Source organism: Marmota marmota, unplaced genomic scaffold (assembly GCF_001458135.2).
Source record: "Marmota marmota marmota unplaced genomic scaffold, marMar, whole genome shotgun sequence".
NCBI classification, from domain to species: Eukaryota; Metazoa; Chordata; class Mammalia; order Rodentia; family Sciuridae; genus Marmota; species Marmota marmota.
In genome coordinates, this window is record NW_026000048.1 from 11994273 (window position 1) to 12011746 (window position 17474).

Sequence of the window (17474 nt, forward strand, 5' to 3'; positions counted from 1 at the left end):
GTCCCCACCCCTGGCAGAGCTTTCACCGTTTCCCCCCTAAGTGCCATATTTTAGTCCTGATTGGAAGCATTACATCATTGCTGTCCTCCTCTCAGACTGTTAGTGTTGAAACTGATAAATTGTCCTAGGGGCAGAGGAGTAGGCGGAGGATCCAGATAAGAATGTTCTCTTTCCTTCCTTGTCAGCAGCCACTTGGTGACAGCCCACAGGGAGCATCTCACACCATAACATGTGTGAGATGCAACACCAGGTGCTGCTTCCACCCCATTTTTACAGAGGAGAGGGCTCCCTGCCTGGAGAGACTTGTGGGGTCTCTTCCTGGACACAAGCAAACATGGATAGGCACCAAAAGTTCATCATTAAGATAAAACCTGCCTTTGAGGAGCCCCTTCAACATGTACAATTATGATAAATCTTTTTTGGAAGGGGGAGGTGCGGCCGGCAGTCAAACCCAGGACTCCACCATGAGCTACACCCTTACCTCTAAATCACTCTGTATGTGTGTGTATGGCTGGGAATTGAACCCAAGGCCTTGTGCATGCAAGGCAAGCACCCTACCAACTGAGCTATATCCCCAGTCCTACGAATATCCCTTTTTATCCCCTCCTTTTTCCCTCTCAATGCAGTATTTCTAAAGCACCATCTATCCTGCTGGAATTATTCTAGTGATTCTCCTCGAAACACTTGATGTTGGGATGGAGTTCACAGTTTCTGAACTGGTACCGTTTTGTTGTGATGGGAAGGAGGGTCAGCAGCATTTTGTGGCTCCTCTTTCTGCTCCTCCTCCTCCTCCTCCTTCCTTCCTTCTTCTTTTTCTTCTCCTCCTTCTCCCTCTGCACCCAAAACATTGGGATGACTATAGGAGTCTTCTTAATTTTTAATTGTTGCTTCTTGTCAGGTTTCAAAAGTCGGGACTGACCTAAGTGCAAAGTAGCCATCACTAATGGTCACAAACCAGACAGGTGGGAGGCTAAATTCTTGGAGCACCTGCAAGGATCGTGCAGAAGAGTTATCTGTTGCCATGTCGCCCTGAAATGCCTTACTTAGACATTTATGTCCTCCAGCCCACTGGATTCCAAGTCTCTCCCACATTTCAAAATCCCAGCTTCCCCCCAAACCCCACCACTCCCTTCCCAGTCCTCAGCCTTGCTGCGTCTTGGCTTGGGTAGCATTCGACAGTAATCCCAGCTCAGATCAGCATGGTAATTACAAAACCAGAAGAGTGCTTTCATGGGGACTTTCCAGGCCTGTGGTAAAATTTAAGAAGCTACTAGGAAAATCAGAGTACTGCTCCTTAGCAAGACAGTTGTAGTAAATTACAGCTGTCGGTGAAGAATGAAAAACGGCAAAGGAATCTATACCTGCAGGAAGAGATCAGAGCTGTCCCAAGAAACTTCCACTCCTCTTCTGAGACTCTGGGTGGAGGAGAGGCCACGGGCAAGGAATGAATGACTCTGTATTTCAGCTGTATCCAATTTGCCCCCAATCCACATCACAAAACTCTAAATGTGGAGGAAGCAATAGCTGTTTACTACGTCATTCACAGGAAAGCCCCTCTTTATGTGAAATTTTTTCCTTCTCTCTAATATCCCTGCTTTGGACAGTTCTACTGCCAGGAAGCAAACCTGACCAGGCACTTCCAACATCGCATCCTGTGATGGTGAAATTCTTACTGGAGCCAAATTCTCCCCAGAAATGTATGTCTGCGTTCTAACAAGACAAAAGCTAGTGTTGGTTCTCCTTGATCTCTAAAATTGTTAATCACCTTCTCGGAGCAGGCCACTGTCATCTTTCTCTCCCATTGTTTAAAAGAAAGCACCACTCTGACCTGCAGTGTCACTACTTTTTTTGAAATTGGATTTAGACAATTGTCTCTCATCACCAGCAAGGGGAACTGTGTTTCTTTCCTTCTTTCTTTTTCTTTTTTTCTTTGAGACAGGGTCTCACCAAATTGTCCAGGCTGATCTCAAACTTGCAATCCTCCTGCATCAGCCTCCCAAGTAGCTGGGATTATAGGTGTTGTGTGCCACAACATCTGTCTGGGGGCTGTGTTTCTTCTCACCTCTTCCTGAAGGTCTGGCAGGCCACTGTGACCCAAGTGTCTAGCTCTGAAGTTGTATCTAATGGTATTTCTTAAGAGGAGGCCTCACAGGCAGCTCTCCAGCTGAGCTCAAGTTCATTCCCATGAAGGTACTCTAGGACAGAATGTAGGTGCCCCTGAAGAGGGGAAACTGAGGCATGAACAGATAATTTTTTAAGATATACTGGCACAGAGCCTTGTCTTAATTCGGTCCTCTGATTCAATCCAGGGACTGAAATCATAGGTTTTTATTTAGAGTAAAATCAGTACTTTTAGAGTTTCATTCAGAATAATTTGACTTAAAAATCAAAAACACCTCTCCCATCTTGCCTGCTGGGCTCCTCTCTCTTGGCCTCAGCCTCTTCCCTGGCTGCAGCTACAGCTGGTCCCTGGTTACTTCTGTGGTTTGTGTCTGAGCTCCCTGTAAGACTGGAGCCAGGGTCTGCTGCTCCACTCCAGGGAGGGGACCAGGCCCTTCGCTAGCTATTGGTTAAATGATTGAATAAAGGGAGAAATATTTTCCAGGTCCTGTTGGGGCTGCTCCCTCCTCATTGTGTTCCAGCCCAGTCATCTTTGAAGTCCTGAGAGGAAACATAGATCAAATATCCAAAGAGGAAAATGAATCACCTTGACCATGAATTTAGTAACAGGGTGAGGCCTTCTCGGTTTCCTGCACCCTCCCATCAGAAACTACTCTGTGACATGTGCTTGGGTGCTCAGGAAAAGGGAAACTTCTTTTTCTACTTTATGAATTCAGGAAGATTGCTTACAGTGCCCCACCCCCAGAAGGCTCTCTGCCTTCTCTGTTTTCTTCTCTCCCCTTTGGTAAGGAAAATCAGCAATTAAGTTGTTTTTTTTTTTTTGACAAAATGAAAGCTTCCGGAAATTCTTTTTTTTTCCCTTCCCCAAATCTCTGGAGTCCTTCCCTTTACCAAGAATACTTCCTGTAAATCCACATAAAATAGCTTGGTTTATAGAAGACATTGCCCACGAATTGGAATTTTCCATAAGTGGGTTGGAGGCAGATCTCACAGTAGTAAATCCAGTTATTTAAAATTCTAAACCTACTGTTTTCTAAATTGCCCGAGTTAGGCCCGGGGATTCAGGGTACCACATCTGTCCACAGAGATCTCTGAGGGCTCAGGGGATGCTCTGCTGAGGCTGCAGGGTTCACATGGAGATGAGCTTGGATTTATAGATGTCAACTAAGGAAGTTTCCAACAGGAATAGCACCTGAGATCCAAACAGGACGGTGGTTCTGGGCACTCATAGAACAGAATAGCTTGGCCTATTAGTTTTAAACCTAATAATTCTGAAATCCCTTTAAGAGTTTTAAAAGAAGAGTAGCCTGATCGACCAACATATCCATTTGTAGAGAATTAGGAGAGTTCTGTTTTTTTAAGGCCCCAAATTCCTGTCAGAACTCATCGGTCATGCAAATATATTTAGAGGTCAATTTAGTCTTTACTTAATATAGGGATATCCCAATAGATCATGGCTGGCTTTCCAAAAATCAATTTGTCTTTTTTTTCTCTATTTTGTTTTTCCTGTACCTACTCGCCAAAAAATATTTGGTACAGTTAAATTTATTGGTAGCTCTGATGTATGGAATTTGGAAAACATCTTTGCGTAGAAATAATGGCATGTGTGGTGACTTGATTGGGTTCAGTTGATAACCACATGTTAACCACTGGAATGTGCTTAGCCCTCAACATCAGTGATTAGAGCATGGCCCTGTTCTCCAGTACCTTCAAGTCTGCTGTTTGACAGTGTGAGTCACACACAGCAGTAAAGGGTGTTTAAGACACATTGGGAATCACAGGTGGCTAGCGTATTGTAGGATTTGAGCGAATGGACTTGGGAACCCGACCATCATGCCCTGTATGACACTCAGAGCCCAGCCTCCCTCTCTCTAAGTCTAAAGGGCTGGCTTTGGCCAAGCCTAAGAGATGATTAGGTTAGACCTGCCATTTACTTTGCATATGCCCATTTCAACAACTCCAAGTGGATGAGTCTCTTTACAGGCCGACAGCCCCCAGGGACTTGGTTACATCATCCGCATAAGGAGGGATGCATGTGCCCCTCTCCACTGGTGTGGCTGTCCCTTCAACTGTGGCTGTGCCAGGAAAATAAACCCTTTCCTGCTTTGCCTGGCGGCTGATGGCCTCTCCACTAACCAGGAGCCTTTTAATAGCTACTGTCTTGGTCAAGAGCTCCAGTGAAGTTATTCCAATTGAAAGTCTCCCTCTTTTGGTAGGGAGTCCTTGCCAGGGCCTCCTGCCACATTGGGATTCTTAAAGGAAAACATTATTTCTCCTTTATGAAGCAGTTTGTCAGCATCTCCAGGCAGCCTTGAGAGGGCGTGGCCCAGAGAGCCTTGTCATTTTCCAAGGCTGGATAGACTGTGTTCTGCCCCTCGTGGGCCTGGGAATTCATTTGTCTTCTCAAAGTTTGTCAAAGAGGATGCTTGCCATATTTTAGAATTTCCGAGGAATTCTTGTCAAGCAGCGTGAGACCAATATCACAATACCAAGGAGTTTAACTGGTTCTCACCATGAAAACTGACCTCTGAAAAGATCAGAGGGAGACGTGAACTCCCCAGAGCTGAAAGGAACCAGGAAAATGGGAGTCAGTCAGCCCAAAACAGCCCAGCCAATTCAGCAGATGGATGAAACAGCAGAGCCAATTCCAGAACACAGGAGGAGAGCAAGCAAAACTATCCTCCAGGTCTGGGAGTTCACCATGATTTGGTCGGCACATTACATCGCCAGGGTTTTAAAGATTGTCTGAGAATTTATCTTTTTTCAAGAATTCTTATGAGATGAAAAGCAGCTCTTGGAAATGATCCAGGTAGGCTTTCTCAAACAGGGTTCCAAAGGATACTTGGTTCCTGCAATCACATTACAGTCAAATTAGAATTCAGGCCATTGGCATATGGGTCATTATTCAGTTTTCAGAGTATTTGAAGGTGATGGGATTGTTACTTCTGAAGCTATTTGCTTTATCTTTTATCATGACATTACACTTGTATCTTCGCCCCTGCGTTTGTTTCCAAGTACAGTTAAGATCCTCACCAGAATGCAGACGCTTTGCTCACAGCCAGTTGGTTAAAAAGTAATTGTATGTTAGCCAGGCTTGTGGCACACACCTAGAATCCCAGCGGCTTGGAAGACTGAGGCAGGAGGATCGCAAGTTTAAGGCCAGCCTCTGAAATTTAGCAAGGTCATGTCTCAAAAACCTTAAAAACCCAAACAAACAAAAAATCAAAACAATATATTTTTTTAAATTATGTTGTAGACATAACCCAGATACAACACAACAAAGAGAACAAGAAAAGTTTGGCACAAATACATGGATTTCTGCACACAATATTATTATCCTAATATTTATTTATAACTCAGAACTTTCCCCCTAACATCCATGTTACTGATCCAAACCAGAAATTGTTTTTAACCACATATTTGATGTTATGAACTTCATCATTTAAGCAGAATCTCACAATTTAGGACTTACTTAAGTGTAGTCTGTGGCTGCAAGGATCTATTTAACATCTCATGTAACATCCAAGCTCCAAGCTACATAAAAGTCAGCCACTTGCTTTTCAAGTCTTGGCCATGTCTTGCACAACTGCCCAGTATGTTGGTGAATTTGCTGGACTGAAGGTGAAATGATTTATATGAATTGACCGTTATTTTATTTATTTATATGCAGTGCTGAGAATCAAACCCAGTGCCTCACACATGCTAGACAAGTGCTCTGCCACTGAGCTCCAACCCCAGGTGAAATGTTTGATGTACAAACATTTTCCCCAATGTGTGGATGGTGGCCAGTACAGTCCTTTTTTCAATAGACAAGCAGGAGGAGGATCTTCTTTTAAAGCCTTCTCCCTCCCCCCATGCATGAGGGTGGAGATAGGGAAGCCAGAATGAACTGATCCTAGGAGAGATGCCTGTTTTTCAGGGACTATGGTTTTTGTCCTCTCTCAGTACATTGAGGCTCAGGACATGGGCCCAATCCATGCTCATACCCTGGTAGCAGCTGTCAGAAGTGTCCATGGCTTCCCTTTCTGCACTGCTCCCTTGTGTGTCTGTCACCATTGGGTACCTGGTGTATGACATTTTGTGCTTTGCACCTTGGGCTGACTCCCTGTAACTCTGTGCCATTTGACACCTGGGTCAGTGGAGTAGCTAAAGCAGGTTGGCTGGCCCTGTGGATTCCTGTGATGGGCTCAGGGCCTCTGCCCCACCAGCGTGGCTCTGCTCTCCCGAGATCTACAGCAGCTCTGAGGGAGGGGAAAGTGGCCAGTGGGTGCTTTATGGCCTCCTTTCCATTGTGCCACAGGATGGCCCTGGAAAGTCCTTGAGAGTTCAGTCACTTCTTGGACCATCTATGCCAGTGTGGCCACTTCTCTTTGTCAATTCCCATAACTGAAGAGTCTGAGAAATATGCTCTTAGCAGTTGGAGGATAAAGGAGCCTCAATTTGGACAATTGTCCAGGGACTACTTCTCCAGTTGGTGACTATATGGCTCTGTCCCTCCTTTTACTAGTGAATTGAGAGTGAGCATAGCCAAGAAAGGGTATGCAACTATATTTCTTACGCTCTCATTTTTAAAAAATCAGATAAGAGGTTTGGAGGAATTTAGGACTCAAACCTAAAATTAGATTTGGGAATGATCTATGGATGTTATTTGCCTCTCATGAACAGAGACACTAAACAATAGTTTATATACCTCCCTATTCTTGCTTAGGAAGGTTTTTATTTTCAACAGAATAAAAGAGAGGATTTCCCTGTTGATTTTTCTGCAAGAGGACTTTTCTTAGAGGCTGAAGCAGCTCTTTTCTTCTCAAACTGTATGTTCTAGTAAAAGAGCCAGGTCAAGGGTCAGATTGACCTGGTTTCAAATTCTAGCTCTTCTGTGTATAGCTGTTTGACGTGGGACAAATTACTTAGCTTCTCTGTGGCTCAGTTTCCTTATCTCTGAAGTGCAGATCATGGTGATCCTCAGACTTCTTGAAAGGATTCAAGTAGAAAATATTTATGAATGATTAACACAGGCCCCAGCTGATGGCAGGCACTTAATAGGGGTTAGGTACCTTCTGAGGAAATGGATGTAGAGGCCACTTTCCAGCCATATTACGTTGGCCAAGTTACTTGACTTCTCAGTGTCTCTGTGTCATCACCTATAATTTGAGAATAATGATGGTCAGGATGTTAGTGGGTTCATGCAGCCAAAGCTCAGAGAACACACAATTCCAAACAAGGGCAACACGGTTTTTATTTTCTTTATCCTTTTAATTGTTCTGGGAAGTGTGTACCAAAGACACCTTTGGGGAGAGAGGAGATTTTGACTTGCCCGTAAGACTCACTGTCTCCTATGTATTTACTCAGCATAAGCCTGCGTGGAGCGCCAACCATACCAGATGCCGCTGGTCACTAAACACTGGGTGGTTTCTCTGACTCTGGGCTGGAGCCCACAGCCTGGAACAGGGAGGGCAGGAATAGTACAAGTGAGCCCAAGCCTTGAGGAGGGGTGGCTTTTGCGGGGATGCTGGTTTAGGTTCAAGAAAAGTGAGATTCAGTCACATTTTTCCTGCTTCAAAAGTGAGCAAACAAAATGAGGGTACTGATGAGTAGCTCACCCCAAACCTCAAATCTCATTGAGAGTCCATGAAGGCAGAGGCAGGGTCCTTTGCCTTTGTGTCCCCGGGGCACCTACTCAGGGCCAGAAATTTGCCTTGAGTCAATTTGAGGTGCAGTCACATCCTCCAGACCCCACACTGAGGGTAACTTCTCATGGCAGGCTGGGCTGAGCTTTAGTGCTGAGCCTGGCACTATCATGAAATAGCCATCTAGGAAAGATTTGCTGATGGATTGATCATCTCTAGTCAAACACACACACACACACACACACACACACACCACACACACACATCTTCAATTGTTTTTCTAGTTAGAAAAGTCAACAAATAAAATGGGTCCTATCTCTCTACTCAATTTTTATATTTAGTATCTTTTTTTTTTTTTTGATGCTGGGAGTCAAAGCCAGGGCCTTGTTTATGCTAAGCCCCTACATACTCTACCTCTGAGCTACACCTCAGCCCTCAACGCAGTTTTCAAACTCATGGCGAGTTCAGTGTGAATAACATACAGGGGGGAAAGAGTCCTAATAAGCATCTTCAGTCCCAGACATTTAAATGATCAGGCCTGTGTCTCTTCTTTATCATCCCACAGCTCCTGAAGTTCTGGCCCAGAAACCTTACAGCAAAGCCGTTGACTGCTGGTCCATCGGAGTCATCGCCTACATCTTGTAAGTATTGATTGCTGCCCGGGCTTCTCCTCCCTGGGCCACTGCCCTCTACCTTCTGTCTCTATGAATTGTACTATTCTGTGGACCTCGTAGAAGTGGAATCATTCAGTATTTGTCCTTCTGTGGCTGGCTTATTTCACTTATCCTAAAGTTCTTGAGGCTCATCCATGTTGTAGCATTTTAGATTCCCTTCCTTTTTGAGGCTAATATTTGACTATATCTATCTACCGCCCTTGGTTTATCCATTTATCCATCAATGGACATTTGAGTTTCTTCTTTTTAAAAAAGTTTTTATTTGTGCTTCTGTCTTTTGACCCTTGGGAATTATGTTGTGATTATGGCTATACAAATATCTGTTCAATTCCCTGCTTTCAATTCTTTGGGGCATTATAAATCTAGAAATGGAATTGCTGGGTCATAGAATTATATGATAATATAATTATATGATAATTCTATGTCTAGCTCTCAAGGAAACCACTAGTAGTTTCTATAGCAACAGCATCTGCTTACCTTCCCACCAGCAGTGTACAAGGTTCCAATTTCTCCAGGTCCATGCCAATGCTGACACTTTCCAGTTTTTCTATTATAGCTATCCTGGTGAGTAGGAACTAGTATCTCATTTTGGTTTTGATTTCTATTTCCCCAGTAATTAATAACATTGAAAATCTTTTCATATGCCCTGTTAGTTTTTTTTTTTTTGGGGGGGGGGCAGGTAGAATACCAATCACTATGAAGATAATAGGACATATTCCAAAGAAATTGCAATTAGGAAAAATCATGATGAAAATTTAGAATTTTACCTTTGGATTCCTCAATTCTTCTTAGATACCTTATCTCCATACCCAGGAAATGGAGTCCTAAATGATATACTTGTAATTATTTTAGGATTAGGTATTTGCTTCTTATCATTATATTTTGTTTTGCTGAAGTCTACCATAAAGCTATTTTTAATTGCAATTTCTTTTTGCAATTTGTACTTTCAAATGCTTACTTTGTGACAAACTTTTAGGGTGGATTTAGGCCAACTAGTTTCTGAAATTGAATAGAAATTAATCCCCCTCCTCATCATCCCCAAAGAAGGACAAACAGAGCACCCTACACACAATGAAGGACTGTAGGAGATTGGGACTGGAGAAGGTTCTGACAGTATGTAATGTCCTATTCTCCTTCTGGAATGATAGGAACAACCCCCTGCCCATTGGCCATGCCTCATTATCTGGGAAGCAAATGGTCTTTCTATAACAGCATTCCACTGGGTAGCTTTTGTAGTTTACTGTGGACTCAGGTGACGGTTCCTGTACATTCTTGCCATTATTGCAGGAGAATTTTATCTATTATGATACTTGGCCTCTAGGGCTCCCATTTATGGAAATAGATGAAGGCAGCTTCCTTTGAGCTCTAAAATTAAGATATTACGCTTCCACAGCACTTTCAAAGCATGCCGGCATCTTCTGCAGGGATTTCTTCCTTTTGTGGGTTACAGACCTTCTTGGGAATCTGATAAGTCACAAACCCTGACTCTGAATCAGATCTCATGTGCACACAGTTTGGCATGTCATTTTGGAGCGAGGGCAGGGGGGTTTCTGTGTAAGCAGACTTGGACATTCTGTGTTATTCACCCTGGCTCCATAATTTCTCAACCAAAATTCTGATCAGAGGTCCTGCCTCTCCCAATTTCCCTGTACATGACTTAAGGAAATAGGTAGGTTGGTCCCCTTCCCACCAAGGAGCAAAACTGATATTGATAGTCCAGAGAAATCTTCCCTGAAACTGGGGAGGGGGGAATAGCCCCTTTTTCTGGCCTGCAGGTTGTTTCTTTGTATCTGGTTGAACCTTGAACCACTAGTTAGGTCAGCATCCATGTCTCTAGACTCACCTTGGAGAGATACACGCATGTGCATGCACACACACACACACACACACAATTATTTCCCTGAATTCTTGGCATTAAGGGCGAGATTTATTACAGCTATTAGAGATGCATGTTGACTGATGTTTCTTAGAATTACTGGGAGTGGAAACTTAAAACTAAGTCATGAGGTCTCCATCCTCAGGCTGTTATAACAAAGTACCATAAAGTGGTAGTTTAAACAACAGACATTCATTTCTCACCATTCTGGGGTCTGGGAAGTCCAAGGGGACTGGGCCAGATTAGTTCCTAGTGAGCACCTTCCCCTGGGCTTGCAGACTACTGCCTTCTGGCTGTGTTCTCACGAGGCAGATAGAGCAAGTGCCAGAGTGAACTAACTGGTTCCTTTTCTAAACCAGTTACTGGCAAAGTAAATGGGATCCTCCTGATTGGCAAGTGAAGCAGTGAGAGTGGAGGAGGGAAAACCCAGAGTGAAATCACCGTTCTGCCAGCGAAGAAGCAGGCAGGGAATGGAGTGGCAGCAGGTACCTACCCATTGGCACGAAAATGTGGAAAGAGGGCCACCGTGGTCAGAGGTACCCACTGAGGAGCACGTGCACACATGGGGTTTAGAAGACATTGAGGTGGAGGGACGGCACATGGACTTGGGTATGACTTCAACAGTGGCACCTCCACTTAAATTGTAGTATACAGTGCTATATTTTTCAGGGTTTGTGTTAGTCATCTTTGGGTTGCTATGATCAAAAAAAAAAAACCTGACAAAAACAATTTAGAGGAGGGAAAGTTTATTTTGGCTCACAGTTTCAGAGATTTAGCCCATCATAGGCTGACTGCATTGCTCTGGGCCTCAGGCAAGGTGGCACCTCATGGCAGAAGGGCATGAGAGAGAGAAACTGCTCAGGACAGGGCATCTGGGAAGCAGAGAAAGGGCAAGGGGCCTCGAGGAAGATGCACCCTTCCCGGGCACAGCCGCAGTGACCCGCCTCCTCTCACCATGCCCCACCTGCCTCCAGTTATCACCCAGTCTGTCTGTTCAAACAAGGGGACACTGAACAGGTCACCCCTCTCATAGTCTCATCCTTCTACCTCTGAATATTCCTGAATCAACACAGGAACTTTTGGGAGACATCTCATATGCAAACCATAACAGGGTTCAAGTATAGTAGTAAGCAAAGACCATATTTCTTTGTCTTTAAGTAACAACTTGATAAGTTCACTTCCTGGGCACCACCAACTTGGTCCCAGAAAAACCTTCACATCAGTTTCATGACTGTCAGGCTCCAGCATGGAAAGCTGATTTTCTTGACTCCTTGCAAAGCTCTAAGGGCCCCAAGCTGCGAGTGAATGAACTTTGGGCATCAGTTATATCCTATAAGATGCTCAGACTCCTCTGAGTGACAGGCCAAATCCTGGGTTTACTTTACTATATAACACGCTGCGCATGGAGAACCACCAATCACAAATTTAGCATCATCAATATGTTAACCGGCTTGTGAGTCCAGCGTGTCTGGCCATATGTTACTGGTACTCTGATGAGAGGCATCTTTGCCATCTTTAGGACCTAGCACAGAGCCTGAAGCAGAGAAGGTTCTCTAGAAATGCTACTTGTTGGCACTGAGAATGATTAATTTGAGGCTGGTGATCTGACATGCACAGCAAGCTGCAAGAGTTCACGGAGTTTACCCATCATGGCAGGTGGTGTTCTGGGTGGGGAGGTCTATCTAGAAGGTTGGATAAAACTCATAGAAGCTGAGAGGCAAGATGGAGCATCTGAGCAGGAGAGGGTTGCAGGCACAGGGGCAGGGGTGCTATGGCACTTGGAGGGCTCATGAAGACTTTGTGGGGCAGTGCTGTGCCTGGGGTTGGTGTTCGGCACAGAGTTGGCACCAGGTTGAACCAGAATTAAAAGGTAGAACTATGGGTCACAGTCTCAGGCTCTTGCTACTTCTCCATGCACCATGCCCAGTCTCACATTCCTATCTATTGACTGAAGGCTGTGAGCAAAATTGCTGAGCATGCCAAGACCAACAGGCAGCTCCCAGGGGAGCCCTCAATGCCCAGGGGATCACATCAAGCTCCTCATTCTTCCTCTGAACTGGAATGGAAAAGTGGTTAGCCTCTGTAGATTTTTGGAGCGCAGCACTATTATTTTCATCTGATAGGCCTGTCACACTGAGATATCAGACTGCAGCAAAAGTGGCTGAGACAGGCCCTAGCACCGATTCTTTTACCTTTCCACATTCTATGTAAACATTGCTCCCTTGGCCAGGGCAGACACAGCTAAATTGGCTCCCTCAGCCTCCACACTCATTTCTCTATTATCTGTCATTTGGAAGGAGAAATAGTTTTTCCTATCAAGGATGTGCCTTTATGAAAAATCACTGGAGGGGTCCTTATCCTGCCAGGGATCTTCCTTTGGGGATTAGGAATTGCCAAAAAAATAAAAATCTTTTCCCACATAGCTTCAGCTACTAGGAGAAATAGAGGACGCAGTGTAATGGACCCGGCTTAGCCAGAGCAGCACAAGTTCCAGAGAAATAATTTTCTATACTCAAAACTCGAATCAGCAGCTCCCAGGCCAAATTTGATTTTGTGATAACAAATAGTCTGCCTCTCTTCTCACAACCTCAAGGAGATTCTTTAATGATCATTTCCCTAAATTATGCTTGGGGCTACAACATGCTGCAGAAATGCACAGGGACTCTTGGCTGATATGAAAACAGAGTAAGATCCTAAGGAGGTTCCCACTCCCCAACTGAATCTGGCATGAAGGCAGGCTGGGCAGGCTCAAGTGGACTTGGCCATGAGACTTCTGACCTCTCTGCCTAGAAGAAACTCTAGGCAGAACACTTACAGCAATGCCCTTACTTTCTCACTGGGCTCTTAGATTGTTCACTTTTTGAAACTAGGTCACATAAATGTTGCTTTGCCCATGTAGATAGTTTCATTAGCTTCCTAAGAGTGGAGCTGGAAATGCCTAATCTGCATGCTGGGGCCATTTTCTGAGACAAAGGATGATCCTCACTAAGGCAGTCCCCATCCCTTTAAGCAGTTGACAGCTGGCTCTTTATGGAATACATATGTCCTAGGAGGAAATAAGAAAGCAAGCATCCATGGAACAGAATGCATTGTAACCACCAGGCCCCAGCCCAAGCCTGTAGCATGCACGGGCCATTCCCCACTTCAGTACAAGGAGTGTTAATAAGAATAAGAAAGATCCACGGACATTGCCTGCAGGTAGCACTCATCTTGTTATGTGAGTGAGCTATGCCAGGTGAGTCACATTGTCCCATTCAGCCCACCCTGGGCCTACTGTCTGGACTTTGGCTTTAGAAATTTAGAAACTAAATAGATCTGTTTATTCATCTTGCTCAGATACTCCTTGTGAGCAACTAGACACAAAAGAGGTTTAAAAAAAAAAAACTGGAGTATTCATTACTAAATCACCATGAAGTTTGTGCCCAGCAAGGTAATTTGATATGCATGTCAACAGACAAGCATGTCCACTCCCCGCCTGGGGACTAGTCCAGGAGAAACCAGTTAACACCACAAGTTTTCTTCCTAGACAAGTAGTCAGAGAGATGGAGTTGGTAGCCTTGGTGTGTTCAGAAAGGCTGGATTAGTTTCTAGCCCGCCCTTCTCAGCCAAGGGCAATTTCTCTCCAGCAGGGAATCTCTTCCTCTTGTCTGGTTGGAGGGGCTGAGGCTGACCAGCTTCCCCCACCCCTCCTCTATCTTGCCGTAAAGACCACTCTGCCCCTCCCTTCTGTCCTAGCCTAACCCTCTGTAGTTGCGCAGGGGTGGGTGATTATAACTCCCAGGTTTAGTAATCATGGTCATTCATTAGATTCCAATTTGTCTTCTTTGCAAGGATTTTTCTGAAAGATCCCCAGCTTCCCTCTGTCCTCTATACAGAGTGGGCCCTAAGGATGCCAAACTCCTCCTGTGGATTGTGAGTCCCTGTAGCTTTAGTCTAGATGCAAGTCCTCCTTGGCCATATTTCAGCTTTGTTTTGGGGGCCATGATCTCGACTCCACTGCTTCAGAGAAGGGACTTAATTCGTTGTCTGTGCCAATTGCTTTACATCCATCTCCTCAAAATACTCCAGTTTCAAATGGGGGGTGCAAAGTATGCACAGGAGTGAGGGAGACGTTTGACCACAGTGCAGTTGAAGTACAGAAATTCTGCATTCCCAAGATAGTGGGAACAACTCCCTGCCAGTGACTTCAGGAAGAGTGGCAGCCTTCAATATCTGTGACATTGCCTTGCAAAGGCCCTGGGGTTGAAAGGGTATCATGGACAAAGAAGATGGAAGAGAGTGGTTCAAATATATTAATTTCTGACCCTAGATGGTATGGCTTTGTGTCCATTGGAAAAACATTTTACTTCCTCTGTTCTGTTATTTCCATCTCAGCATCATCTCCTGGAAACTGTCATTTACGTAGCAGCTAAATGCTTTGGGCTATTCAGCCTGGAGAATGGAAGGCAGGGGATTGACATGCAGGCCCTTAATTAACATTTATTGAGCCTAATGTATGTCAGGCAATATGATGGGTTTGTAGAAATGGATCCATCCCTGCCCCGATCTCAGAGGCGACTGACAGTAAACATAAATTACAATCCAGTCTTGCTGGTGTCATGAAAGGAGAGGGGACCACTGTGGTATCTCCTGGGACAGAGCCAGGAACTGCCTGGGGCCTGAGGAAGACTTCACAGGACAGGTGACAGCCATCTGGATTTGGAAAGACACGAAGGAATCTGCCAGGAGAGAGCCAGCCAGACGGAGGGAAAGTCTCCCTCCCCAAATAGTCCCTGCAAGACCATCACATAGCCAGAGTGACGGTTTATTCCTCACGACCCAATTATCTGTGGATAAGATATGCTTCCTGTGTGTGAGAGAAGATGCCCCTTTCATTTGGGAACATAATTTTAAAAAATACAGCTTGAAAGAGTTGAACCAGCTTCAAACTATCGATATATAAAACACGAGGATCAGAAAAATATAATCTTAGAATTATCGGGATTTTTAATTCTTTTATTGAGCCTAATGTATGTCAGGCAATATGATGGGTTTTTTTAGCGCTGTACTGAGCACATGGATGAATCAAAAGAGGTTTTTGTTGTGCTTTTAAATATTTGCTGTGGAGAATCAGCAACAGCAGGGAAGAGACCGTGCACAGACAGAGAAAAGAACGAACAAGGGCACGGAAAGGAGAAGGGCCAGCCCTCCACGAGGCAGCCCTGTAGCAGGTGCTGAGCAGGCTCTGTGCTCAACAGAGTGGACGTGGAAGTGGCAAGGGGAGAGAGTCCGCACCTGCACCCAGAAAGCCCTGGTGGAGGTGGGTGGGAGAAAGCCCATGCTGCAACTCCAAATATTGTGGTGCCCTGTGAGCTCTTTCTGGCTTCTCCTCTCCTCGCTGCATCCCAGGCTTGCGTTCAAGCTGGTCTCCAAAGTGCTCTGTGAGATTGAGAAGGAAAGCCAGAGGTCACCACGAGGTGCAGCAAGAGGCCCCAGCCATGGGATGCAGGGCCTGAGGCATCTCCCAGCTGGATTGCTAGTGCATGCCGGTGGCTGGCTGCCCGTGCATCAGACCTGGAAAGGAAGGGAGGGAGGGAGGAGGGGAGGAAAGGATGGAAAAGAAAGAGATAAAGAAGGAAGGAAGCTCAGGAAGGAGAAGGAACCTAACTACAGAGAAGGCAAAGCCTAGATGCAGAAATCTCTTTGGAACCCTCCCTGGTTGTAGCATGCTCGGTTTGTGCTTGGTGTTGATCACCTCCAGATTGGACGTCTGCACCCCTTGGTGCTTTGGTCTGAAGTTCATTACCCGTAAAAACTAATTTTCACTGCTGAAAGTTTCACTGGGTTTCCTAACTCAGCATTCCAGGCTGTGGGAAGCTCTCCTCACCCCTCCTCTTGGTCTGCCTTGTGTCCTCAGTTTCAGGGTGAACAAGAGCTGAGTGATGTGCCTGGCCCTGTAAGGAGGAGTCCCAGTGCCCCTTTGCTAATGCCCTGGAAATTCCTGGGGGTGGTATCTGTTTGGCTGATGCAAGAATCAAAAAGTTGACTCCTGATGGATTGGGCAGTGCACTTCTCACCTGAGGGGAAGTGTTTTGTTCCTCTTTTTCTCCTTCCTCCATTCCCAAGCCTCTCTGTTCCATTTGTGATGTTCTTTAAGGAATGTGGCCCCCCCAACACCCCCCTCACACACACACACAAAACCACTTTCCCTAATCTGCTTACCCATCCTCAGCTTTCAGGGCATTATCCACCCTGAGGGGATGATGGGGACATCTATCTGTTGAATTTGCATCAAAAGCACAGAACCTGGAGTCACCCTGCCAGTGGTTTTGTGAACCATTCCTAGTTTCTCTGGTTCTCTTCTAAGTTTACAATAAGAAAGCCCTGGGAACACACATGATCAAACAGAGGCTCAGCAAAATTATCAGATTGCATTTTTGTAACGACTCAGATCTCTTTGGTCATTCTATTCTATAAAGCTAAATAATGTACTGAAACCTGTTTTGCTCACTAAAGGGGCTTTGTACATAAATGCAACAGATATGTCACCTTTAAAAGCTCTGATTTATTTTATTATTTTTTAAAAATCAGACATATTATCCAGAGTAAGATGAATGAAACTCAGACTCCTTAGTGCATGTCCCAGACAATCACTCAATGAACACTCATTGAATTCCTCTCAATGGCCCCTGCACATCAGGTACTTGAGTGTTCCAAGGAAGGATGCCCAGATGTGGTTAATTTTGCTAGTGCTTTTTAGATACCCACTGGGTTTGCGCTGGCCTTATGTAGCTTATCAAGTTTGCAATATAAACAGGACTGACTTGTTTCAGTCATTTGGGGCACCTCAGCCTATTGCGTATAAGCCTTCTCAATGAAGGCTTATATTATGCCTCTGGGAAAGTGCTCTCAGGACAGCTCGGCCACTCTTACAGTGCTCAGAAATATGGCACAAAAGAACTAAGTTTAAGGGGGAAGGAAGATGGCGGCGAGGGGAGTGCATTGCCCCCGTGTGCTGCTTCACTGTGTGGGAGTATGACAAGTCAGGACGGCTAAAGGATATCTTGTTAGGAATTTCCAGCAATAGTGGGGTGCTCCGGAACCTGGAGGAAGGATTTCCATCGCACGAGGATCGGCTACGGGGACTCAAACGCGAGAGGTTTGTCGCACGGAGGGTAACACTGCTTATTCAGCAAA

The 17474-nt window shown here is 45.1% G+C and overlaps 1 protein-coding gene across 5 annotated transcripts in view; it reads left to right on the plus strand.

Moving 5' to 3' along the window:
• Camk1d (calcium/calmodulin dependent protein kinase ID) overlaps window positions 1-17474 on the plus strand; it is a 382840-nt gene that overhangs the window by 331952 nt on the left and 33414 nt on the right. For all 5 annotated transcript variants that reach the window (XM_048812664.1, XM_048812665.1, XM_048812666.1 and 2 more), the window contains one exon: window positions 8314-8389. In XM_048812664.1, the coding sequence (XP_048668621.1) occupies window positions 8314-8389 (76 nt within the window). The remainder of the gene's footprint in view (window positions 1-8313; window positions 8390-17474) is intronic.